The sequence below is a fragment of the Mandrillus leucophaeus genome, unplaced genomic scaffold (genome assembly GCF_000951045.1).
Source record: "Mandrillus leucophaeus isolate KB7577 unplaced genomic scaffold, Mleu.le_1.0 Scaffold322, whole genome shotgun sequence".
Lineage (NCBI taxonomy): Eukaryota > Metazoa > Chordata > Mammalia > Primates > Cercopithecidae > Mandrillus > Mandrillus leucophaeus.
The window spans coordinates 3,410,859-3,438,569 of NW_012103388.1; the positions used below are offsets into that span (position 1 = coordinate 3,410,859).

Genomic DNA, 27,711 nt, shown 5'->3' on the forward strand with positions numbered 1-27,711 from the left:
TAATGTTCTTGAACAATATTAGAGCCATAAAACTGAACCCAGTAGCTTTAACAATATGGAGGCCTTCTTACTGTAGGTAAGAGGTGTCTAGCTTAAAAGGATCACATTTGATCTAGATGAGATTACCCATAGCAGGGAAGATGATTAATCACCTGCCAAAGACTGTACAGAAAGGTCTTTTAGTTTAAAAATTTTCACACATGTAAATGATTATTCTATGTTAATCTAATTGATAATTCAGTTAGCTGCGCATCCTAAGACTTAAAACTAGCAACTCCTATGCAAATCGTCTGCTTAACTGAACTGCAAACGTTTTTCATTAATTCATTTCTTTGATGACATATTCCATGTTATATAATAATTCAAAATAAAGTTAGTATACTACCCCATTTGCCTTTGCTGCTTTTTTCTTTTTGTTTTTAATCACAAGGTATTGCTATGTGATTTTTAGTAGCATGGAATTTTAGGGTGAATAATTCAACTCCGCAAATACATTGATATTTGGGACCCTAAATAGGTATTTTTTTTTTCCGACCATTGTTTTTAATTTATGAAATCAAGTTGAACACACAAGAAGCCTATAAACACTGCAATACAGAAAAATTAAGCTGCTGCATAGAATTCTTACTCCAAAACAATGCAAATCTGCATGAGGTCTCTCCCGCTATGGGTGTGAGTAGAAAAGAGGGAGACATTTTTACCTGGGGTTGATCTAAATAGATATTTAAACTTTATTTTAGTAATGGACCTATGATTTCATTATTTCTGCTGTAGAGAATGTAATGATTCCAAAAAGTTTTCATTCAGAAAAGAATTTTTGGGACAGTTATTGAAGACGCTGAAAATAGAAAATTTTCTGATTTGTATTATTTATGGTGCTCCTGGCTCTTCAGTCCTTTGCAATAACTTTCTCTTGTGAAGTAGCTGGTGGTTTTGCAGAATTACTGGTGTAGGAGACCATAATTTGCAGCAGTAACATCAGGAATATGGAAATTTACAGGGACATCCTGGCTTCCATCTGCTCCATCCACCCTCTACCACCACAAGAAAGCTACATCTCTTCATAAATCCCACAGTGAGACACCTACGCAGAGGAAAAGAGTGCCCCCAAATCCTAGGCTACTTAGAACCAGACAGAGATGCCTGTGTTTTGGTGGGGGGCTACAGATTATAGGGGTGAGAAGCTGAGTTCCTATTCCCTAACAAACTGCTTTTGGTGCTAGAACTGGATGTTTCAGAGGTAGTGACCAGGTGAGCAGTCCCGGTGGCTCACGCCTATAAACAGCACTTTCAGAGGCCAAGGCAGGGTGGATCACTTGAGTTCAGGAGATCAAGACCAGCCTAGGCAACATAGTGAGACTCCATCTCTCTAAAGATAAAAATGCCAAACGTGGTGGTTCACATCTGCAGTCCCAGCTACTTGGGAGACTGAGGTGGGAGGATGGTTTGAGCCCAGGAGGTCGAGGCTGCAATGGCACCACTACACTCCAGCCTGGGTGATAGAGTGAGACCCTGTCTCAAAATAAATAAATAAATAAAAATAAAAGCAACAACTAACATTTGTTAAGGGATTGTTGTGTGCTAAGCACTTTAGATAGAGAACCTTGTAAAGTGTTACGCATTTTTTTCATTTACACCTCACAGCAACCCTATGAAATAAACACTATTACCATCCCCATCTTACAGTTGAGAGAACTGGCTTTGAAAGACAGTTTACCTTGTAGTGGTGTCTTGGTGCTGTCCTCCAATCTTGGGCATTTTACTTTTGCTTTTTGGGGGAAGGTGGAGGAGGCAGTGGTGCCCAGATGGAGTCACAATTATAGCATCAGAGCAGTGAAGGTGGAGAATATGGGACATGTTTTTGAAAATACTTGCAGGTAGAATTAATGATAATTGGTGACAATTAAATATAGAGGATGAAGAAAAGAAAAGAGAGCAGCTAAGAATTATGCTAAAGTGCGTTAGGCGTTCCCAAGATCATCCCCAGGTTTACTGACTTGCTAGGAAGACATAGGACTCATATATCTAGTTTACTCATATATATACTCATATACGTGGTTACACATACATGTATACTCATATATATGGTTAAGATTACAGCAAAAAGACGCATAGCAAAATCAGCAAAGAGAGAAGGAAAATAGAGCGAAGATAGAAGACAGCAGGTGCGAGCTTCTGAGAAACCTCTCCCGCAGGATGAGCTGAATTCCTCCAGCAACCAAGTTGTGGCAGCAAGTATTGTCTACCAAGGAAACTCATTGAAGACTTAGGGCTCAGGGTTTCAACTGGGAGCTGGTCACATAGGTCCCTTCTGCCTAGCATTTACCAAAAATCAAGACCTCCGGAAGGAAAACAGGCATTCAGTATAAACCACATTGTTTGCACAGAAGTTTAGGCAAAGTGAACACTTCTTATCATTTAGGGAAAGTTTGATATCAGCGTAGGGAACTGTTTGCCAGCTGAGGGCCAACCTCGTAAGCAGGACTTCCTAAGGATAGGCAGTCTTGGGCTGGCTTTGTTAATTCTTCTTGGCCCACAAAGTTTACAAGGTGGATGAGCCAGTAACTTTTTTAGGAAATAGGGAAGAATAGCAGATTTGGGGTAAAGAGAGAGAGAGAGTTTGGACATGTTCACTTCGAAGGATCTGTGAAATAGATTCTAGAAGGCAGTTGGAAATAACAAATTAATGTTTAGGACAAGGCTGTTGTTACTGATTTAGGCATCATCTGCATAGAGGTGATGGACAAAGTCATGGGATGAATGAGGTCCCCACGGGGAGTCTACTGAGAGTAAAAGAGATGGCAAAATGGCTGGGCATAGTGGCTCCTGTCTGAAGGGAGGCTGAGGCAGGAGGATTGCTTGAGCCCAGGAATTAAATAAAGACCAGCCTGGGCAACATAGCAAGACCCTGCCTCTAAATTCAATACATTGTTTTTTTTAAACAGATGGCAAACTGAAATAAACTTTGAAAGAAGGGAACTCAGCAAAGAGAATGAAATAATGAACAAGAGCAGGAAGTGAAACATAATGAGGAAGGAGAAGGTCTCCAGGAGAGGAGAGCAGGCAGCGAACCACGTGAAGAAGTGTGGCCATATGACACAAAGGCTGGGAAACTCGAGGCTGCTTTTGCTCCACCACTCTGTCTTTGATTAGCTTGTTCAGTCACCAAAGAATTCTGGCCTTGCGGCTGGGCGTGGTGGCTCATGCCTGTAATCCCAGCACTTTGGGCAGCTGAGGCGGGTGGATCACGAGGTCAGGAGTTCAAGACCAACCTGGTCAAGATGGTGATACCCCATCTCTACTAAAACTACAAAAATTAGCTGGGCGCAGGGGCAGGTGCCTATAATCCCAGCTACTGGGGAGGCTGAGGCAGGAGAATCACTTGAACCCGGGAGGCAGAGGTTGCAGTGAGCCGAGATTGTGCCACTGCACTCCAGCCTGGGCTACGGAGTGAGACTCCATCTCAAAAAAAAAAAAAAAAATCTGGCCTTGTAATGGAGATTATGGATAAGGATTGGTAAGTGGACCTGGAGCTAACGTTAAATTAAATAAAATTATTCCCTTGAAATGATTCTACTCCTCACTGGATAGAATTGTTTTTGTGAAGATAGTCCTGATGCTTTCTAGGAATCACTGGCAACTATCAGTATGCATTGTCTCTGCACTGTACCAAAACTAAGGCAACATGAAAACAACAGCCTTGGTACCAGCCTATAGAGATGCACATAGGTGTGGTGCAGTGCAAACAGGCCTAGTCAAATGAGATGATTTATGGCTGCGTACCTATAACTATGATGGCTGATTGGTTTTAATCGATTATTTATTTATTTATTTATTTTTTGTTACAGGGTCCTGGTCTGTCACCCAAGCTGGAGTGCAATGGCATGATCTCAACTCACTGCAACCTCCACATTCTGGACTCGAATGATCCTCCTGCCTCAGCATACTAAGTAGCTGAGACTACAAGCATGCCCCACCATGCCTGGCTAACTTTTGTATTTTGGTGGAGCTGGGGTTTTGCCATGTTGCCCAGGCTGGTCTCAAAATCTTGGACACAAGCAATCTGCCTGCCTTGGCCTCTCAAAGTGTTAGGATTACAGGCATGACCCACCTCGTCCAGCCAAATTGGTGAATTTTATCTCACTGTAAAAAGATTCCAAAATGTTTAGAACATGCCTGGCTGTGAACAAAGCCACACTGGGTTATGATATTTCATGCCATTGAGCCATAGCAGCTCACACCCTAGGACTTGTACTTCAAAGCATGGAGAAAAACAAAAAATGACAGGCAAAATTAGCATTAGACATTCTAGTCGAGGAATGTGAAAATAATTCTTCTTCTGCTTAACGTAATGAACACATGGAGGGTAAACCAGTTACACAGAGGTGTTTTCTCTGGGCCCTCTGACTATACTTAGCCCTGAGTTAAATAACCTATGTATCAGTAGGTCTGGAAAGTCTTCTATTGTTTTCCTGGTGACCTAATCCTTTTTTTCAGCAATACTTTCAGATGATTTTAAAATACGAGTGAGGCTGGGCATGGTGGCTCATGCTTCTAATCCCAGCACTTTGGGAGTCTGGGGTGGGAAGAGCACTTGAGCCCAAGAGTTCGAGACTAGTCTGGGCAACAAAGTAAGATTCTCGTCTCTACAAAAAAATAAAAAATTAGCCTGGCATGGTGGCGTGTGCCAGTAGTCCCAGCCACTCAGGAGGCTAAGGTGGGAGGATCACTTGAGCCTTGGGAGGTCGATGCTACAGTGAGCTGTGATCTCACTACTGCACTCCAGCCTGGATAATAGAGCAATTCCCTCTCTCAAAAAAAAAAAAAAATTATTATTAATTTATTAATATGAATGAGGTTATGTTTCAACAATTAAAGGAATTCAGCTAGGCACAGTGGCTCACACCTATAATCCCAGCACTTTGGGAGGCCAAGGCGGGCAGATCACTTGAGGCCAGGAGGTCGAGACCAGCCTGGCCAACATGGCGAAACCCCGTCCCTACTGAAAATTTAAAAATTAGCCAGGTGTGGTGGTAGGCGCCCGCAATCCCAGCTACTCAGTAGGTTGAGGCAGGAGAATCACTTGAACCCAGGAGGCGGAGGTTGCAGTGAGCCGAGATCGCACCACTGAACTCCAGCCTGGGTGACACAGTGCGACTCCATATCAAAAAATAAAAATAAAATAAAATAAAGTAAAATAAAAATAAAAAATAAAGGAAGTTAATTAAAGATCTTCAGTTCTTAGGTGACGTGTCAGCTTTGTCTCCGACAACAGAAAAACTTCCTTCCCCTATCTTTGGTTCTTCTTCCCTCCCTCACTAGGATTGAATCCTCCAAACTTTAATGAGTGAAATGCTGTTGTTATTCCTACATTTCAAGTTTTAAGAATAGTCTTAGAGAGAAACTCTTCAGTGTACAGGAGTTGGACTCTCCATTTTAGGACAGATTTGATCAAAAACCACCCCAGACAAAGGAAACTGTGTCCTGTGACCAAGTTCTGCAGGGAAGGCACGCCAGTTTGAAACCCTGACTGCTAAACCGCAAGTCATTCCCGCTCTGGTAGCAACCTAGCTGAGTGAAAGTTACACCACAACCCATGAGTGGATTACTCACCAACTCAAACATCCTTACTGGGATGAATAACATTTTACCAGAATTCTGAGCACCAATGCCCCATTTCCGAGTCGGTCATAACCATTGACACTAAAGTCATGAGTTGTAGCTGTAAGTTATTTTAAATGAAGATGTCTATAAAATTTGGCTTGCGTAAGTACGGAGTTTAAAAAGTCTATCACAGAACCCAAAGTAACTGAGTGTGTAATTGAACATATGATACGTACAAGAGTGCCCACAGCACCTTTATTTGTAACAGCCAAACTGGAAGAAGAAACAACCCAGATGTCTGCCATGATATGTTTAAGCCATGGAATACTACACAGTAATTCTTTTAAAAGATGTTACCACCACAAGTAATGTGAATAAGCCACACACATCGTGTTCAGTGAAAGAAACCAGACACAGAGGAGTATGATTCCCTTTATATGAAGTTCGACAGGCAAAACCAACTTACAGTGAGAGAAATCTGAAGAGTGGTTGCCTCCTGGATAAAGGAGGGGTGATGATACTGACTGGGAAGGGGGCATAAAGGAGCCTTCTGAAGTGCTAAAGTTTCCATATCCTTCCTCTGGGTGTTGGCTACATGGATGTTGTGGTTGCCAGCCTCCAAGATGGCCCCAGTGCTCCCCTCCTCTTGCCCGTCTAGTCCCCTTCCTACACTGCATTAGGTCTGGTCTGCGTGCCCAGTATTACATGGCAGAAGTGATGGCCTATCACTTTTGAGGCTAACTCATAACAGACATCATGGCTCTGCCTTGCTCTCAATCCCTTTTGGATCACTCCTTCTAGAGGAAGCCAGCTGCCAAGTCCCGAGGACAGTCAGCAGCCTGCGGAGAGAAAGGAGGAACTGAGGCCTCCTTCCCACAGCATCTTTTTTTTTTTTTTTTTTTTGAGACAGAGTCTTGCTCAGTCACCCAGTCTGGAGTGCAGTGGCATAATCTCAGCTCACTGAAACCTCTGCCTCCTGGGTTCAAGCAATTCACCTGCCTCAGCCTCCCGAGTAGCTGAGATTACAGGCATGTGCAACCATGCCCGACTAATTTTTGTATTCTTAGTGGAGACAGGGTTTCACCATGTTGGCCAGGCTGGTCTCGAACTCCTGACCTCAAGTGATCCACCAACCTTGGCCTCCCAAAGTGCTGGGATTACAGGTGTGAGCCACTGAGTACAGCCTCCCACAGCATCTTCAATAGCAGATCCTCCAATCCCAGTCAAGCCTTCAGATGATGGTAGCCTGGGCCAACTTCTTGACCATAATATCAGGAGAGACCCTGAGCCAGAACCACCTAGAACCACCCAAATCCCTGACTGGCAGAAACTGGGATAAAATAAATGTTTGTTCATTTAATATACTGTTTTGGGGTAGTTTATTATTCAGTAATAGACAACTAATAAAAGTGTTTAATACATAAAAGAAACTTAGCTGGGCGCAGTGGCTCATTCCTGTAATCCCAGATCTTTGGGAGGCCAAGGCAGGTGGATCCCTTGAGTCCAGGAGTTTGAGACCACCCTGGGAAACATGGCAAAACCCCGTCTTTACTAAAAATACACAAATTAGCTAGGCACGGTGGAGTGCGCCTGTAATCCCAGCTACTTAGGATGCTGAAGCACAAGAATTGCTTGAATCTGGGAGGCAGAGTTTACAGTGAGCCAAGATCACGCCACTGCACTCTAGCCTGTGTGACAGAGTGAGACTCAGTCTCAAAAAAGGAGAAAACCCATCAAGCTGTACATGTAAGTTCTGTATGCCTCACATATGAATATTATATCTTAATTAAAAGGAAAAGTCTTTTAACAAAAAGAGTTCTCAAAAATGTTCAACCTGAACCTCCTTAGGGGGTTGGCAGAAGCATTAACTAAAGCTCTCCTATATTTCACCAAAATGTATTGGCAATTCGTAGCCTGCTGGAGGAAGGGAGGTGTGAGCTGTTCCCTGTGTTCAACTGGACAGCCTCCCACTCTCTATAGGTGCTTCTTTTAGAGCCAGCTCCACTGCTGGTCCTGGAGGTTTTTTGGGGAAGGCAATCAGAAAAATTTACAATGTCCTTGACTACTACAGGGAATAGGTCTACGACACCGGCTGCAAAAACAGGATCAACTTATTAGGCACAGTAGACACAGTGAAACTTTTACTGTCCCATGAAAATATTTTAATTTTAATTTCTTTTGAAATCAGAAGAAAAATAAAAACACTGTAATAATGAGCATATAATAATGAATTCAGCCAGGGTCATATGTGTCATTATATCAATGCAATTGGAAACTCTAATTTTAAATTTTTTTTTTTTTTTGAAGGAAAAAGGGGTCTTCAAAGGCAAAGGTGCCTGGGGCCCACACAAGTCATAATCCAGCCCTGAGTAAAAGGAGGGGTGCTAGGGACTGAATTATGCTCCCCCAAATTTCTCGTGCTGAAGCCCTAACTCCCCAAGGTGACTATATTTGAAGATAAGGCTTTTAGGAGGTAATTAAAGTTAAATAAAGTCATAAGGGAGGGGCCTTAATTCAATAGGATTGTTGGAAGAAGAGGAAGAGAGAGAGAAATCTTTCTCCCTGAAAGCACACACTTAAGTCAACACCATTTGGGGACACAGGGAGAAGGCGCTGTCTGCAAGCCAGGAAGAGAACCCTCACCAGGAACCAAATAAGCTCCCCATGCTGATCTTGAACTCTCTAACCTCTAGAACTGTAACAGATAAATTCCTATCGTTTAAGTCACACCAGTCTTTGGTATTTTGTGCAATGGCCTCAGACATCACTAAATGACGTTGATTACATTCTATTACCCCAAAACCCTAGTTCTAGCTTCATTTTCTGTTATTGAACTTTAGGCTTCAGGCTGGGAACTAGGCAAGCTTGCAGTTTGTTAGGTAGGTAGGCATTCTTTTTTTCCTCTGCCTATTTGAAGCGCTACCTACTTTGAAGGTCGCAGATCAGCAGCAGAAAAAAAAATTTTTTAAGCTTTTTTTTTAATTTGAGAAGAAATCAAAGGTGGTGTTTTTTTTTTGTTTTTTGTTTTTTTTGTAATAAAATTTTATTGGCTTGGCACGGTGGTTTATACCTATTATCCCAGCACTTTGGAGGCTGAGGCAGGAGGATCACTTTAGCTAGGGAGGTCAAGGCTGCAGTGAGCTGTGATCATGCCACTAGACTACAACCTGGGTGACAGAGTGAGACTCTGTCTCAAAAGAAAAAAGCACAGAAAAAGAAAGAAAATTACTTACAAATGTGTGAAAAGATTCTTAATCTCACATAATTAAAGAAATACAAATCAAAGCATCCCAATTTTTTTTTTTTTTTTTTTTTTTTTTTGAGACGGAATCTTTCTCTGTCACCCAGGCTGGAGTGCAATGGCATGATCTCAGCCACTGCAACCTCCACCTCCTGGGTTCAAACAATTCTCCTGCCTCAACCTCCTGAGTAGCTGGGATTACAGGTGTGTGCTACCATGCCCAGCTAATTTTTTTTTTTTTTTTAAGACCTTGTCTTGCTCTGTAGCCAGGCTACAGTGCAGTGGGGCGATCTCAGCTCACTGCAACCTCCAACTCCCTGGTTCAAGCGATTATCTCGCCTCAGCCTCCCGACTAGCTGGGATTACAGGCACGCACCACCACGCCCGGCTAATTTTTCTATTTTTAGTAGACAGATTTCACCATGTTGGCTAGGATGGTCTCAATCTCTCATGATCCACCCGCCTCAGCCTCCCAAAGTACTGAGATTACAGGCATGAGCCACCGTGCCCGGCCTAATTTCTCATTGCCCAGACTGGAGTGCAATGGCACAATCTCAGCTCCCTGCAACCTCCGCCTCCCAGGTTCAAGAGATTCTCCTGCCTCAGCCTCCTGAATAGCTGGAATTATAGGCATCCACCACCATGCCTGGCTAATTTTTTCTATTTTTAGTAGAGACGGCATTTCACCATGTTGGCCAGGCTGGTCTTGAACTCCTGACCTCAGGTGATCCACCTGCCTCAGCCTCCCAGAGTGCTGGAATTACAGGCATGAACCACTGCGCCTGGCCAACTTTTGTATTTTTAATTGAGACGGAGTTTCAACATGTTGGCCAGGCTGGTCTCGAACTCCTGACTTCAGGTGATCCACCTGCCTCGGCTTCCCAAACTGCTGAAATTATAGGCGTGAGCCACCGTGCCCGGCCCCAATATTTTTTAAAATAAGAAACAAAATAAATAAAATCACAGATTCCATTTAGGCACTTCCATACATTGCTGGCTGCAATTTCTTTGTAGGGCAATTTGACAACAATCAAAACTTAAATGCGCATTTCCTTTGATCCAACAATATAAAAGTACTTCCAACAGTTCTATTTGTACATGATTGCAAAGATTTAGATCCAAGAATGGGCCAGGAGTGGTGGCTCATGCCTGTAATCCCAGCACTTTAGGAGGCTGAGGCAGGCGGATTGCTTGAGCCCAGCAGTTCAAGACCAGTCTGGGCAACATGGCAAAAACCCGTCTACAAAAAATACAAAAATTAGCCAGGAGTGGTGGGGCACAGGTGGGAGGATCGCTTGAGACCAGGAGGTAGAGGCTGCAGCGAGCCATGATCACGCCACTGCAGTCCAGACTTGGGGACAGAGTGAGACTGTCTCAGAAAAAAAAATAATTTTTTAAAAAAGATACAAGGATGTTCATTGCATCATTTCCAATAACAAGTGACAAACTAAACGCCCAAGAAGAGATTAAGTAAGTTACGTAGCGGATCAATAAGTATTTCCAGCCTTCCCCTACCATCTGCCAGTTACAGATAATTCAGTCTTGGGTCAACTTTCTCCTCTTCCTCTATAAGGGAAATGTTCAAGTGTTTAGACTTTGGTGACGCAGCATGATTGGGAAAGCAGAGGGGACAGAAAGATGCCAGGCTTTGTGGTCTCCAGGCAAGCTCAGAAATGTGACAAAGTAAACGGAAAAGGAAAGGGGGGCTGGGAGCAGTGGCTCACGCCTGTAATCCCAGCGCTTCAGGAGTCTGAGGCTGGTGGACTGCTTGAGGCCAAAAGTTCAAGACCAGCGTGGTCAACATGGTGAAACCCCATCTCTAATGAAATCCAAAAGAATTAGCTGAGCGTGGTATCGCACATCTGCAATCCCAGCTACTCGGGAAGCTGAGGCATGAGAATCGCTGGAGCCTGGGATGTGGAGGTTGCAGTGAGCTGAGATCATGTCACCACACTCCAGCCTGGGCGACAGAGCAAGACTCTGTCTCAAAAAAAAAAAAGGAAAGGTAAATTTATAATGTATTGCTGGGACCACACGAACCCTTCATATGTACCAGGAATGCAAGTAGAGGAATTGAGTTATTTTGAAATATTTGTTGGTTGGTGATTTATATTTCCTTGATTTACACACTGCTCTGAGTGTGGCTTCAGAAGTGTTACATATGCATAATAAAATCCTTTACAGCTATTAAAATGAGTGAGGTAGGAAAGCATACTGCTAAAAGCAAAGAAGCCAGATGAGAACTGTGTACTGTATATTCCTACTTGTTTAAAAAGTGTATCTATTGTATTCACATATGTATGTTTTCCACTACATAGAAGTTTTCCGGAAGCTATTTCTGCACATTTATAAAGATGCACATGTCTAATAATTTCATTTTTCCCTGTTTTCTACTTTATTGCTCTGAGGTCAACATTGAATAGTCCTTATGAAGTTGAAGAATATTTAATATTCTTTCAACAAACAAGTCTACGGATCTCAACCACTGGAGCTCAGAAAACGATACCCCAAAGTAGGAGGCTGTGGCACGCTAAGTACTTTGAACTAAAGGAGATTGGAAGGTCTCAGAAGCAGCCTTAGAAACAAAGTCTACCCATGACCTTCTCCTGCCCTCCTGTCTCCAGCCCGCTTGCAGCCCTGAAGTCACAGGAACCAGAATTCTTCTTCCCCAAGGAGGGTTATGGAAACTTAGAACCTTCAAAGTAATTCATCAACTTGGAAACATTACTCTAACATTTTCTTCTCTCTCTGTCTCTCTTTCTTTGAGACAGGGTCTTGCTCTATCACCCAGGCTGGAGTGCAGCAGCATGATCATAGCTCACCATAGCCTCCTGGGCTCAAGCAATCCTCCTGCCTCAGCCTCCCTAGTAGCTGAGACTACAGGTGTGTGCCACCATGCCCAACTAACTTTAATTTTTTTTTTTTTTTTAATAAGGGAGTCCTGCTACATTGCCCGGGCTGAGAATTTACATTTCTAACAAGTTCCAAGGAGATGCTCCTCTGCTGGTCCAGGGATGGCCGTTTGAAGCTCCCTGCATAAAGGCATACACGCGACTTGATCCTCAGTGGGGGCACCAGCAGCTGGAGCCTCAGGAGTGGGAAGCGAGAGCACACAACTAAATGAGGACCACGAGGTCATCGTGGAGGACCTAGGCTGCAGGTCCTGAAGAAATCCCCATAGTTTCACGGCCAAGCCAGCCAGGTGGACATCTCAGGGATGAGGAGGTGAGGAGGCAAGACAGAAAGTGAAACAGCACTTTATAGAGTAGGGATGGGAAGGGCATCTGCATCACCGGACTCCTTGGAGCGGGGTTCGGTCATTGCTCCAGATGAAGGTTTAGTCTTTTCATTGTAAATTTGCTTCCACTGTTGGGAAAGACATCTTTACCTCCATTTTCTTAACTTCAAAGTGGAAATGACAGATGCTTTTGAGTGGTCTGAATACTTGAAATTTGAGGGAAAATGTTGCCAGAAACACATACAACTGGAGTTAAAGATAAATACATATATTAAATGCATGGCTCAAAAATGACAATGCGTCTTCTTTATCTGCCTTCAAGTAGAACTTAAAATAGACCCCGGTCCCCACCTCGGGTTTTCCTCGCGCCCACGGGCTTACGCTGCGCGGCTGGGCCAGCAGGTGGCGCGGCTCCCGCACTTTTTTTTCCCGGGACTGACCGCACGGCCGCCGCCCACTCCGCAGTCCACCCCACCGCCCGCCGCGCTCGCGATCGCCACAAGGTCAGGCCACCGCGCGTCACCGCCCCTGGCTCTGCTAGAAAGCGCCAGGGCCCAGATTCCTTTCGGGTGACTGGGTTGGGAGGAGAAGTCGCTCAGCGTAATTGTCGGAGCCGAAATAAACAGAGACTCCGCGGCCGGGCGGGACCTTACCCGGAAGTCGCCCAGAACAGCTCTAGCCTTCGCTGAAACCTCGTCCGCCCCCTCCAACCCAGAGACGAAAAGGGGAAACATCACGGCCAGAAACTGTTGGCACAACTCCACAGATACTCTCCCGGGCCCAGCCAGACTCCATAAGTCCCGCGCCTGGCCCCCGAGGATTGCAGGGGCTGAGGAGAAGGGCAAAGCGGGGACCTTGAAGCGAGGGCGCCGCGGCCCTGGCCCCGCCCCAGTCCTGGCCAGGGAGCGCCGGCAGCGGCACCTCCCAGAAGGGGCGGAGCCGACGACGCCTTCTTCCTTCCTGACCTGCGCGCGCAGCCTGCTGCCGCCGTCCGCGCCTGCTCCTGCTCCTCCGCTCTTCTTGCGCGGGGTGCTGAAACAGCCCGGGGAAGTAGAGCGGCCGCCGGGGACCCTAACCAGCCGAACGCCGCCGGTGTCCCAGCCTCGCGCGGCCACAGCATGAGCGCTCGCGGCCTGGCCCTTGGCCTCCTCCTGCTGCTACTGTGTCCGGCGCAGGTGAGCGGTCGCCGGCCACCGGGACGCCCTGTGGGGAGGTGGCGGGGCCGAGAGCCGGCGAGGGCGACGGGCCCAGCGGCGGCTCAGGCCCGGGTCCTGGGGAAGTTGGTCTAGCGATGGAGAGCTCGGAGGTCTCTCGCTTGTCCTGTTTCTGTCTCCGGCCGTGCTGTCTTTCCTGTGGTCTGGAAGAGGATGGCAGTGGGGGCTGGTTGACCTGTTGTGAGCCTATTCCATCTGTGGTCACCTAATTTCTCTGTGTAGGACGTGGCACCAGAAGAAGGGAGGAAAGTGGGTAGGTAGAGTGGGATAGGGACACCACTTGCTTTTTTAAAAATGCTGCTACATGCGCACGAACTCCAAAATTTAGGAGATCTAACCACTTTATTTCCTCTTTTCATCACCTGAGAATGGAGGTGGAAGTCGAGATAGAGAAGACACACAAACTTCCTCGAGCACCCGGTGAAACTGCCTTGAGTACTTGACATAAATCAGCTTGGTCTTCTAAAGAGGGCAGGTTACTTTTCATCAACTCCTTTTTACACCTCAGGACACTGAGGCTCACAGGACGGTATTGAATTTCCCCTTGTCACTATTAGCCAGCGACAGGGTGGGGCCTGGAACTCGGTGTCCTGCTGACTCCTTCGGGAGGTGGGGGGGCCTTCTGCTTCGTTTAATAGCTTTGGGAAAGAGCACCTCACTGTTTGTGTGTCTGTAGTTTCCTCTTTTAAAACTGGAGGGAGGCGGTGTCACGCTGTGGCTCTCCTTAAACCAAATCAGGATGAGAGTGCCTCTGGGGAATTGTGTCCTTGTGCATATTAACGCCCCTCACAGAGGTGTGGCATCAATAGGTAGTAGTGAATCAGGGTCGAGGGAGTTCCGTGGACTAGAAAAAAACTCTCCTTCGACTTCTATTTAGTTCTCAGAAGGGAACAGATGACGTTGATCCAGTGTCGGACTAAGAGCTTTTTTTTTATTTTTTATTTTTTATTTTTGTGACGGAGTTTCGCTTTTGTTGCCGAGGCTGGAGTGCAATGGTGCGATCTCGACTCACCACAACCTCCGCCTCCCAGGTTCAAGCAATTCTCCTGCCTCAGCCTCCCGAGTAGCTGGGATTACAGACATGCACCACCACGCCCGGCTGATTTTTGTATTTTTAGTAGAGACGGGGTTTCTCCATGTTGAGGCTGGTCTCGAACTCCTGACCTCAGGTGATCCTCCCGCCTCAGCCTCCCAAAGTTCCGGGATTGCAGGCATGAGCCACCGCGCCCTGGGGGTGAAACCCTGTCTTAAAAACATTTTGTTTTTCTTTTAATTGTTGAAGTTGAGGCTGCTGTGAGCTGTGATCACACCAGTGTACTCCAGCCTGGGTAACAGAGCAAGACCCTGTCTCAAAAAAAATAAAATAAAAGAGACAGAGAAATACATAATAGCAATTGTGTGCCTTAGAGAAAATATAGCTATTTTGTTTCCTTGGAGTTTTTTAAAATTTATTTTTAAAATTTATTTTAGAGACAGGTTCTTGCTCTGTTGCCCAGGCATGGGGGCAGTGTTGCCATCATAGCTCACTGCAGCCTTGAACTCCTGGCCTCAAGCAGTCCTTCCACCTTGGCCTCCCAAAGCACTGGAATTATTGTGAGCACCACTCCTGGCCCCACCTAGAGTTTTAGATCAGGACCTTAAATTGGCAGGCTTCCTTTTTTTTTGGAGACAGAGTCTCTGTTGCCCAGGCTGGAGTGTAGTGGCGCAATCTCAGCTCACTGCAACCTCTGCCTCCTGGATTCAAGCAATTCTGGTGAATCCCGAGTAGCTAGGATTACAGGTGCCCACCACTACGCCCAGCTAATTTTTGTATTTTCCGTAGAGATGGGGTTCTGCCATGTTGGCCAGGCTGGTCTCGAAATCCTGACCTAGCGATCTGCCCGCCTCGTGTGGTGATTACAGCTGTGAGCCACCTCGCCCAGCCAGGCTTCACATTATTAAGTAGCTTTCTCTCTCAAATATGTTTCAAATCTCAAGTATCCAAGACTGATGGCCAATGAGTGCTTCTTCTGTGACATTTGGGATAGGTCAGAGGTTTGTTGTAAGTCTCTTGCAAAAATGCCTGGCAGCCTTTTCAAGGTCTGTAAACCTTAACTGGAAATAATCCTATTATTGTTTTAGAAATTCCTCATGTCTGAAAGCTTTCAGTGCACCTGAACAGATTGGGGTGGAGCCTTGAAGCCAAACAGATTGGGAGAGAGTGTCTGCTTTTAGAATTCATACATACCAATGATAGCAGCTCATCTAGCTTCAGTCTGAGCGCTAGTAGAGTTCTATCATGGAATTATAGACTAGTTGTCCTGTGTAAGGTCTGAAATACATGTTGGGGGGATTTTTGCTTTTTTTTAATGTTCAGTATGTACAGATGATGAAATAACATTACTAAACTGCCTTGTTTTTAAATCCTGTAGTCATTCAAAAAAATGTATGCAGTTTTGAGACATAGCTTTTATTTCTCCTGGCTGTAATTTTGCTTTATCTTGAGGGACTTGGAACATAGAGAAGCCTGGGTAGAAATTAAGCATTAAAATGGCTTTTCCTGAGAAGACTGGGAATGGTTAATCTTTTGACCTGGGAGTGATTGAGAACAACCATCTGAAATTGGAATGACAGTGGGAAATCTTTCCCCATCTTTCCCACTCCTTGACTGATGCTGTGATCAGAAATTTTACTAACAGAAGTAATCAAGGGGAAAATGAGATTTTTTTTTTTTTTTTTAATTTGAGCCAGTGGGCAGAGGGAAAAGGACTTGCTGAATAGGCCTTTGTATTCCTTCAGTGTTTGTTATATTACCCAGAACAAAGAATCACTCTGGTCATGAAGACAGTGTGCTCTCTCTTTGCTGGGTAACCCTCACTCTCCACTCCTAAAAGGGATGCAGTATTCTAAGCATGGCAAATTACCTACAGCGGAAGCCTGGATCAGTCGTCTCTGATCTCGGGTGCCTCTTTCTGCCCTTTGACCTCCAGCTCTGTGAAGGGCATCAGCTCTCCAGTCAAATTGAACTGCTTGCTAGCAAAATCCTGCTGTCTTCCAGGGCCCCATTTCACATGCTACATTATCTACGACATTCTTGTCCTGTTCCCCTAACTAGAATCCCTTCCCTCTGAAGTTCTGGACCTTTGTTTAAACTGCTGCAGCAGCATTGGCTGCCTCGTTAAAAGACCTTGGTGTGGGTCTTAACTCTTCTCTGTTCCCAAGAGTGATCTTGGGTAAGCCAGTTATCCTCTGGAGCCTTAGTTCCCTCCTCTGTAAAATTGGATTAACTATGCCAGCTATGCTTGTGAAAGACAAATATTTTCTAATTCAACTACCAAACTGCAGGCTCCTTAAGAACAATAACTGTTGATCTCCAGTATCATCTACAAATGTGGCCAGGACACTTGAGTTGGGACTCTTTTTTTTTTTTTTTGAAATGGGGTCTCTCGTGCTGTCCCCCAGGCTGAAGTGCAGTGGTGTGATTGTGGCTCACTGCAGCGTCGACCCTGGGCTCGAGCTATCCTTCTGCCTCAGCCTCCCAACTAGCTGGGATTGCAGGTGCACGCCACCATGCCCACCTACTTTTTAAATTTTTTGTAGACACAGGGTCTTGCTGTGTTGCCCAAGGTGGTCTTGAATTCCTGGGCTGGAGATCCTCCTACCTTGGCCTCCCAAAGAACTGGGGTTACAAGCATGAACCACCATGCTGGCCCGGGAATCTTTTTTTTTTTTAATTTTCGAGACCAGGTCTTACTCTGGTAACCCAGGCTGGAGCGCAGTGGCATAATCTCAGCTCACTGCAGCCTTGACCTCCTGGGCTCAAGTGATTCTCCCACATCAGCCTCCCGAGTAGCTGGGACTGTAGGTGTGCACCATCATGTCCAGCTAATTTTTTTGTATTTTTAGTAGAGAAGGGGTTTTGTCAGGTTGCCCAGGCTGGTCTGGAACTCCTGAGCTCAAGTGATACCATCTGCCTCAGCTTCCCAAAGTGCTGGGATTACAGATGTGAGCCACCATGCCTGGCCCACTGGGACTCCTTAGTCATAAGATATTTGGGCCTTGAAATGGATTTTTGGGGAGAGACTTAGAAACTAGTGGCAATCAAAATTGGGTTTGCAGTTGGTTTCCAGGTGATGGCAATGATCAGCCGCAGCCAGCCAGGTTTTTCTTCATCTGGACTATGCTTCTCACTTTCAAATTTTTGGAACATTTGCTTTGGCAACAAAACTGTTTAAAAACCAACTCTCTCTGGTGCAGATGTTCTGTTGGAGGATTTGAGAGGAGCTTTAAAACTGTAACTTCTTGTTACTGTCCCTTGCTTAGGTCACAAGAGGAACTCAAAATAATTTCATAAACATGAATTGGCTGCCCTGGATGCAACAAAGGATAAGATCAAAAGAACCCATTAAAAAAATCAGTCTAGGCTGGTCCTAAGGTAGTGCGTTATCAGTTGATCAAAGTCAGTTACAGATTGAACTCCTTGTTCTACCCTTTGCCTGTTCTCACTACTGCACTTGACTAGTCCAAAACAATAAGTAAATAGTAAAGAAGAAAAGGCCATCTATACACTGTAAAGTGCTGTGTAAATGTTCATAATTACTATCCCTGTCTTCTTCATAGTTGATGGGGGGAAGGCTGGATACATAAAAAAATGGTGATACAGTAAGAAGGGCTCAGGTAAGAATGAAGATAAAGTGTTATGGAGGGTCCATGTTTGAGCTGAGATTTGGAGGATAAATTAATGTATCAGGTGGACAAGACGAAAACTAGAGAAAATAGCCAGGAGAGTTGCCTAATTGTTGCCCAAAACTATTGAACTGTTCACTTGAAAAGGATGGATTTTATGGTATGTAAATTACATCAGTAAAGCTCTTAAAAAAATTTGCAGGGTTCTGTATACTAGATTACATAAGACTACAGACAAAAGCGACCCACATTTTGCATACTACTCCATTGCTGCCACATCCGATCTGGTTTTATCCTCACGGAGCCCCTTTAAGGTGGGTGTAATGCTGTTTTTCCTATTTTATAGATGCAGACATCAAGGGTCAAATTTGTCCCAAGGTCACATAGCTAGTAGATGGCAGATTGGGTGTTTGAACTGCCATCTTCTGACTTCTGTGCCCTAGTTTTTTGAAATTCAAGGCTAGATTATTGGTGTTTAGCAAGCTTAATTGAATGGGTGTTCAGCAGATATTCCACTTGGCTAGTAGAGCAGTCTCATTCAAGGCCTGTTTCCATCCCCAGCGTGGCTCTTCCAGTAGTCTGTAATAGATCAGGAATGGGTTTAGCCTGCCAGCCTGACCCGTGACTCAGTCACCACACTGTGAACGTTCCGTAGGGAAAAAACTGCAGACAGTGTATACCGGCACCCACTTTCATAGTTTTGTTTTAGTTTTGTGGCTCCTAAATGTCTAAGACTAACTAGTAATATGACCTTGGGTGAGTCCCATAAAAAACCAGAAGCCAAAGGGGTTATCTGTAAAACCAAGAGTTGGACTAGCTGAGCACACTTAACACTCAAAGTATATGACTTAAACACCCACCTGCAGGCAGGCCTGGTGCACACACAAATTATCCTTTGTTATGTAGATTTGTTCATGCCAGGCTGGCTATAAAACACTTCCAGAGATTTCCATCAATAGAAGTCACACCAGCCCGGCAGCCTCCACCCTAAATGTCCTGCCATATTTGTTTGGTCTGCCTCCCTGACTCCAAAGAAATAGCAGGCAGCTTAAGCTCTGGACAGGATTCTCCATGCCACTCCCTCCACTCCAGCCTGTGTTGTCCTGTCTGGCCAGGCCAGCCTCTGCTCTCTGGAGAAGCAATGAGGTAGGGAAGTTAACCAGCAAGCCCCTCTCCTCTATCCCCTCGCTGGAGCTGGAGCTGGAGCTGGGTATCGCTCCATGTTTTGCCATTAGCTTTACCCATCCAGGACAGGGGCACAAGTGTTGGTGCCAAGCCCTGCACTCTCAGCTCTGGTGGATGGGCAAGTCCTACCCTGGGGTTGAGGACTGTCTGTGGTACTAAGTGAGTCATTGCTTGACAACTGCTTAGAGAGATACTTTAAAAGATGGGAAATGGTAGGCATTATGTCTACAAGTGATCAAGTTTATATGGAAGGAACACTTGTATAGGATCATCGTGGATGGGACAGTTCATCTCCAGTGCATTCTCCAATTCTGAGGATACATCACTGCACAAACTGGACTAGAGTTTAAATGGTACAGAAGCTGGGTGTGGGGGAGGCAGGAGGACAAGGGGGATGGGTGGAGAATGCTTAACTTGGTGTTCAAAATCATGTTACTTATGAGCCATGTGACCACAGAGTATCTTTGAGCCTGAGTTCACTTACCTGTAAAATTCTGCCGTGCTACTGCATAGAGTATCTGAGAAAGTGAGGCATGCAGTTGATGTTCAGTAAGTATTTTTGTTTCATTTATTTATTTTACCACCATGCCTAGAGAACAATAGATGTTCATAGATGTAAGTATTTGAATATGTTAGTTAATGCTTTAGGATTTCCTAAAGGCAGTGGAACAGAATTCTCACTGAGTTCAGAGCTTTTCCGTATGATAATGTGCGCTCGTGGAGCTCCTGAATGGGGTCCACTTTAGCAGTTGCCAAAGTTGCTGACATATAACACAAGGGCATTTTTTTTTTTTTTTTTGGACACAGAGTCTCTCTCTGTTGCCCAGGCTGGAGTGCAGTGGCACGATCTCGGCTCACTGCAAGCTCTGCCTCCCGGGTTCATACCATTCTCCCGCCTCAGCCTCCTGAGTAGCTGGGACTACAGGCGCACGCCACCACGCCCGGCTTATTTTTTGTATTTTTAGTAGAGATGGGGTTTCACTGTGTTAAGCAGGATGGTCTCCATCTCTTGACCTTGTGATCCGCCTGCCTCGGCCTCCCAGAGTGCTGGGATCACAGGTGTGAGCCACCGCGCCTGGCCTAGAAGGGGCATTTTTTTAACCTTTCCTAAACTGTTCCTATCGTTATTGAAAGAAGCTTCCATATGCAGTCATTTTCATAATAATTAAACTCTAGAGCATGTTGTGAAATATCCATGTGATCTAACCTTTAAAAATAGAAACTCTGTAGCTGTGTAACTACACAATTCTGGGTAGAAGCCAAAACAATCGGCACTTCTCATTTCTGAATTTAGATAATCCGGTTGTACTCCCTCAGCTCATGGTGAGTTTTGACGTGTTCTGCATCCATGAACACCAGATGTGATACAGTAGGGAATTTCAAAGGAAGGATTACACACCTAGGCTCTGCCCTCTAGGATTTTACCGTCTTACAAGGGAGTTGAGACAAAAGCAAGAAAATAACTCTTGCAACTTCTCCCAACATCACAACTTTGCAATTCTTGTAAATTTTGCGTGATCCTAGGGCATGACCAAGGCAGAGGCAGGCAGGTCCTACTTCATGTGGGAGAGAGGGAAGGAAGGGTTGGCGATTAGAGTGATAGGTTTGGAATACTGTAGAAAGGAGAGTGGGCAGAGCCGAAGTGAGGTGTCTGGAGCTTGTCACACAGGCAGTGGGAAGGGTGGGTTGTGGGTTTCTGAGCACCAGAAAACTTTGAGCGCTGTTCCGGAAGAGGCAAGCGGCAGGCATCTGTGCACGGGAGACACTGCCGGGTCCAGGTGAGAGCAGAAGGCTGCAGAGGGAGCCTCCCTGGGAGTGAACGGTAGGTTCGCTATGGGAGGTGGGTTCGAAAGGTGCCTGAGGTTTTCATTTGAAACTCTGTTGAAGAGGAATTGAAGAGGAAATACAAATAGAGGAAAGATTGGTTTCCTCTTAATCACTGAGGCTGTCGGGCAGCTGGTGGAAAGTGCTGCTGGAGAGAAGCTGGAGATCACTGAAGCTGAGAGAGGGGTTTGTGGATATAATTAGAGCAGTGTTTATAGGGAGGTGGAGGTGAAGGGACCGAGAGAGAGATGAGGTTACAAACACAGAAGAGAAAGAGATGGAGATGTGGAGGCCCCTGAGGTGGAGCAGCTGCAGAGGCAGGCCTGGGGGCCAGGAAGCTGGCTCTCCACTTTCAGCTGTTGGTGAGAAGGGAGTGACGGCCGAGCTTCTGCCATCACGCAGCTGTTGAGTGGGTGCACAGGTGCTCATGCTCTTGCACACAGTGGGGTTTTGGGAGGGTGTGATGCTGCAGAGAGGACTTTCATGACGCAGCTGATTCTCTTTTATTGAGAACCTTTTTTCTGGAGTCAACTGCTCTGTTTTGAATCCTGGCTTTGCGCTGTGACCTTGGACAAGTTATTTAGCCTCAGTGCCTTCGTTTCTGCATCTGTAAAAGGGGTATAATAACGCCTCCCTCATCAAACTGTTGTAGGATTAATTGGGTTAACATATGAAGAGTGTTTAAAACAGTGCCTAAGCCTAGGACACCGCCAGTGCTTTGTAAGTCTCTGGGTCCTGCTGGCTTAGGTTGCTTCTTTAGGCAGGATGACTTTTTTTTTCTTTGAGACAGGGTTTCACTTTGTTGTCCAGGCTGGAGTGCAGTGTTGCTATCTCTTCGGCTCACTGCAGCCTCAACCTCCTGGTTCAGGTGATCTTCCCACCTCAGCCTCCTGGGTAGCTGGGACTATGGGGATGTGCCACTAGGCTCCACTAATTTTCAGCTGTTGTTTTTGTTTGTGTTTTTTTTGTTTTTTAAGACAGTCACTCTTGTTGCCCAGGCTGGAGTGCAATGGCACAATCTTGGCTCACCACAACCTCTGCTTCTCGGGTTCAAGCAATTCTCCTGCCTCAGCCTCCCAAGTAGCTGGGATTACAGGCATGCACCCCCCCCACACCTGGCTAATTTTGTATTTTTAGTAGAGACAGAGTTTTTCCATGTCGGTCAGGCTGGTCTGGAACTCCTGACCTCAGGTGATCCGCCCGCCTCAGCCTCCCAAAGTCCTGGGATTACAGGCGTGAGCCGCTGCGCTCAGCCTGTTGTTGTTTTTAAGAGACAGGGTTTCACCATGTTGCCCAGGCTGGTCTCAAACTCCTGGGCTCAAGCGACCCACCTTCCTTGGCCTTCCAAAGTGCTGGGTTTATAGGTGTGAGCCACCACTCCCGGCCAGGATGCCTTTTTTTTTTTTAATCTTCTCTGCTGTGTCTCTAGAAGACGACTTTTTGAGAAGCAAACCTGAGTGTTGATTCAAGCCCAAATTTCCTTGGCTCATGTGTTATTTTTTTAGGTCTTTGGAACCTCTTTGTCGAGGTCCCAAGCAGGTAGAAGACATTAATAATAATTCCATATATTTGATTGCACGGTGCTCTGTAGTTGACTGAGTACTTACTGTATACGTACAGATAGGCCCTTATTTGATCTTCACAGGAACCTGGGAGGTAGGCAGAGTTTATGAGCTTCATTTCCTAGGTAGGAAGACTCCTACATGGTTAGGTAGCCTACTCCAGGTGTGATCCCAGGTGCGATCCAGCTCAACAAGCACACTGAGAGCCTCATGAGCTCTTGGGATCAGAACCCAGCACTCCTGATCCCACTCCGTGCCACCTTCTCACCCACCCCTCTTCCACCAAGTGGGTGGAAATAGCACTTGCTTTGAAATAAATAAAGAATGATCTTTGTGAAAAGCAACCTAAACAGCAATGGGTCATCTTTATTCACATCTATAGTACCAAGTGTTGAGTAAGGGGATCTTAGACTCCAGACACCCGTCCTTTTTGTCAGGCCAGAGCTGCAGTGTGTTGATCGCAGGTCTGTGTCTGTCACCCCTGCTTCTGTGGGTAACCAGCCAGAGTGCCCCTGAGGCCAATCCCTGGAGAGTTCTGCGAGGTCTAGGGAGGAGTTCTTTGTATTTAAACTTTCATGTAAACCTCAGCAGTTTCCTATGCCTCTGTAGTCAGCTTTTGCCTTTTCAAACTTCAGTTAGATAGGTAATGACTTTTACTCATTAGGACTTTTTTCCGTTAGTTGGAAACCCAGAGTTGCAATACTGTTTCTTTTTTCCTTAGAATCGCCAGGTTTATGGGAATAACAATTGAGATTCTCTTTATATAAAAATAGTGGTGGAATCTTGGCACAGGGTTCGTATGTGGCTTTGTTGAAGGCTTGTCACTTCCTCATTTGTATAATTTCCCTCCTTTGTGGCCTAAACATGACTTTCAAAGAGTCAAGAGGAGTTAAGTCGTAATTTTTATTTTAGAACATCTGAAAAATGAATTCAAAGAAAAGTGATATTGATGCCTTGAATTTCCCTGCCCATACGAATCCCAATCTCCTGCTGACTTTTTCTCTCGTGTTTTAGGTCTTCAGGGACTGTTGTGGGATTTGTATTTTGATACTGAGGGACCAACACAGACTGACTTAGCTTCTTGCCTGTGTGCAGGTCGTGTGCCACTGTCACTGAAGAGAATTTCATATTGTGACTTCTGTTCAGATTTTTTTTTTTATGGCTTTTCCATCAGGGTTCTTGGGAGCCATAGCTGCTTCTTGATGTCTTCTGTTTCCCTGTAGAACAGACGATTGCAAGCCCGGGGCCCTGGCGAGCTGGGCCCTCTGTGGCTTTCTGAGTCCATCGTGAGGCAGAGGATCGGGTGTGTTTTGGGCAGCAGCCTTCAGAGCAAGGCACTGACCTGATGATTCACACTGACCCCTCCCCTCCGCTGAATTTTCTGACAACCTTGTGACTCTCACATGGGAAATATGAGTGGCTTTTGAGAAACCTTTACGTAAGAGGTTTTAAAATTTCTTTCGAGATTGCTTTGGTGTTTTTCCTTAAAGTTAGCACATTCTTTGCTTTCTACTTCAATCTTGGACAGGAAGTTCATTCTTGTTCTTTACATTGGGGTGTTGATGTTTGTGGTTTTGTTGTTTTGTTCTTCATGTTACTCATGATGTATTGATATTAATTAACCTAAATACGTATGGAAATATTCTTTCATTACTTCGAGCTTATATAGTTTCTGGTGCAGATGTGCAAAAATGGTGCTTTAGTAATTGCTACGTCACTATCTTGCTTTTCTCTTTACTGTGATTCTGAGTGTTTCTTACATGGAACTATAGCTTCCTCTTATCAACAAATAAACAGGAAATAGAAATTATGTAAATAAACAATTACCATTACCTACTTCACTGACTTGACAAATAGGCATTTGGTCTACTTTAATTAATATTTTTCAAAATGTTAAGGTGCCTGTTGCTGTTACTTCATTTTGCAGGTAGCATTGGAAGTTTCTGTGATCGTACTCAAGTGGGCACTTTTTGTTGAAATGTACCATTGAGACTCTGGTAACACTGAAATTTGTGTTGACTTTCTGTAGGTGTTTTCACAGTCCTGTGTTTGGTATGGAGAGTGTGGAATTGCATATGGGGACAAGAGGTACAATTGCGAATATTTTGGCCCACCAAAACCATTACCAAAGGATGGGTATGACTTAGTGCAGGTAAGTTCATTATCTTAGGTATTGGGAGCACAAAATGCTGATCACAAGATTCTCTGTAATTAATTATTCCTTAAATGTTATTGCAGGATGGAGGTAGAGGCGAGACTAATAGGCTTAAGTTTTACCCCAAACTCTAAAACTCTAACCTGTAGCATACAGTGGCAGAGAAAGAGCACCGAAACTCCAAAGGCTTAATTTTTCAGGGGATGACTTTATACCTCTTATAAAGTTCCCAATAGCAGGTTACTATTTAGAGACTGTCCTTGGTACTTCATACGTTGCCCTTGCAGCATCTTCACAAAATATTAGAAGTTAGCTGTTTTTGATTCCTACATTTCAGGACTCAAATGGACTCTGTTGCTAAGTGGCTTTGACATCCTCGTTCCCTGTTCATCTTACTGTTTTCTCTGTGTTCCACTGAAAGCCTGTGAATTTTGGCTGCTACCAGGATTCTGATTTCTGTTCTTTTTTTTTTTTTTTTTTTTTTTTTTTACCATGCTGTGATACACAGGGATATTAGAACTGGAAAAATCATGTGAAAAGCCTGGTTTTAGAGACTTAAAGTAATCAAAAGTCAAGTTGACATGATAACAGAGCTCCTAGGCTCACTTGTTCATTTCTTTTCTGTTTTTGAGACAGAAGGAGCCTTGCTCTTTTGTCCTAGCTGGAGACTAGAGTGCATTGGTGCAATCACGGCTCACCATAGCCTTGACCTCCTGAGCTCAAGCAATCCCTCACCTCAGGGTCCCAAGTAGCTGGGACTACAGGCACGTGCCACAACCCCTGGCTAATTTTTTAAAATTTTTTTGTGGTGATGGGATTTTACCATGTTGCCTAGGCTGGTCTCGAACTCCTAGGCTCAAGCAATCCTTCCTCCTCAGCCTTCCTAAGTACTGGGATTACAGGCATGAGCCACAGCACCTGTCCTCACTTGCTGCTTTCATCATAGTTATTAAAGGTTTCAACTGTCCCTGAAACGACTAATAGAAATAGTAAGTAGCACTCTGGTTGAATTGAATCAAACAAACCAAAAACCCTAAGAAGACATAAAATGATTGTCAGGAGAGGAGAGAACGCTTCCAAATAAAAAAAAAATTAGAAACATCTCTACTACCTCTACTTGTGAATAAGTAGTAAATGTGTAGCCTTTTAAAATATTTCTATAAGAACTTTGCAAATACAGGATGTGTCTTACCCTTTTGTACTTCAAAAGGATTACATGAATGAATGTGTCTTAATTCACTGAGGAATGTTGACCTTATTTTAACTACTGCCTACTCCTGTGTCTGTGCTCTTTCACCTGAAAGGAACTCTGTCCAGGATTCTTCTTTGGCAATGTCAGTCTCTGTTGTGATGTTCAGCAGCTTCAGACACTAAAAGACAATTTGCAGCTGCCTCTACAGTTTCTATCCAGGTAGGTTCTGCTGGGGAAACAGAACAACTGGGCTGTAGATACTTGTGAACTGGTAATACTCAGCTTTCCATGTATTCTTTGTTTGTTTGTTTACATGTTTGTATTTATATATTATATGTCTGTTATATGAATATATTATATGTTTATACATAAATGTATACATTTAAAATAGGTGGATATATATTTAAATGTATATTTATATATTAAAAATACATATATGTATAATATGTATACGTGTGTGTGTGTATAATGGAGACAGAGTCTCACTGTGCTGCCCAGGCTAGAGTGCAGTGGTTTGTGGCGTGATCACAGCTCACTGCAGCTTAAACCTCCTAGGCTCCAGTGATTGTTCTGCCTTAGCCTCCTGTGTGGCTAGGACTATAGGCATGCACTACCCTCTCCAGCTAATTTTATTTATATTTTTCTTTATTAATTTTTTTTTTTTTTGAGACAGACTTGCTCTGTCACCGAGGCTGGAGTACAGTGGCATGATCTCAGCTTGCTGCAACCTCCTCCTCCCGGGTTCAAGTGATTCTCCTGCCTCAGCCTCCCGAGCAGCTGGGACTACAGGCACATGCCACCACACCCAGCTAAGTTTTATATTTTTAGTAGAGGCGGGGTTTCACCATGTTGGCCAGGCTGGTCTCAAACTCCTGACCTCAAGTCATCCACCTGCCTCGGCCTCCCAGAGTGCTGGGATTACAGGCATGAGCCACTGCACCTAACCTAATTTTTATTCTTTTTCTAGAGATGAGTGTCTCACTATGTTGGCCAGGCCTGGTCTCAAATGATCCTCCCACCTTAGCCTCCTAGAGTGCTGGATTATAGGTGTGAACCACAGTGCCCAGCCAATTTTTTTTTTAAGTCTCTTTTTGTTTTATTTTAAGAAAGCACTCTTACAATTTGTCAGAAATAAAGAGAAAAACAATAATTATCAGACTTGGTTCACTTCCCAGTTGCATTCAGAGTTGATGCTTGGTTTCCTCTGTGATGTTTCACTCTGCAGGGTGTCTGCACTATGGCCAGGCTCCTTTCGAACTTGAGCTGTGCACTGTGGGGAAGAGAGGTTCCTAGGGGTCCTGCTCAGGTGCCTGGCCTGAGACTCCCATCAAGCAGTCCTTCCTCTCCCCCCATGCCTTGCTCTGCACATCATTCTCGTCTCTCCCTCTGGTGAAGGGGTGTGATAGAGTCAGGGCTTCAGTAGAGCTGGCCTTGGGGAACTGTTAACAAGCTTGTTCTGGTGTAGCTGGCTGGTTTTGTCAAACTTAGTTTTCTATCTGATCTGTTGGCTATGGCCCTGAGCAGTGAAAAAGGGCTTGGTAATAGATGTTCTTCTCTAGGCCTAGCCAGCAATTCTCAAATATGCAAAAGAGCAAGCTGCTGGTGGTCTTTAGAACAGCAGATTGTGGTATCTTTCTAAATTTTTCAGACTTCAGCACACTGGTAAAGATGTTTGGGAAGCAAATATTGAAAAGGGAAAATGCTTCTCTGTGCAAATATCACTGCAGGTGGTGATAGGGCACAAGTTGGCTTCCAATGAAGAAATTCTGCTTATTACCAGAAGTTGACCATAGAGAATGGAAAACCACCACTAAATTGTTTTTTCAGAACA

At 44.8% G+C, this 27,711-nt stretch overlaps 1 protein-coding gene across 1 annotated transcript in view; it reads left to right on the plus strand.

The window, feature by feature from the left end:
* The first annotated feature begins 12,580 nt into the window (after positions 1-12,580).
* Positions 12,581-27,711, plus strand: part of NPC1 (Niemann-Pick disease, type C1) — a 54,283-nt gene continuing 39,152 nt past the window's right edge. Inside the window, exons 1-3 of the mRNA XM_011988087.1 lie at positions 12,581-13,258; positions 24,563-24,685; positions 25,993-26,099. Coding sequence (XP_011843477.1) covers positions 13,202-13,258; positions 24,563-24,685; positions 25,993-26,099 — 287 coding nt within the window. The 5' untranslated portion in view covers positions 12,581-13,201. The remainder of the gene's footprint in view (positions 13,259-24,562; positions 24,686-25,992; positions 26,100-27,711) is intronic.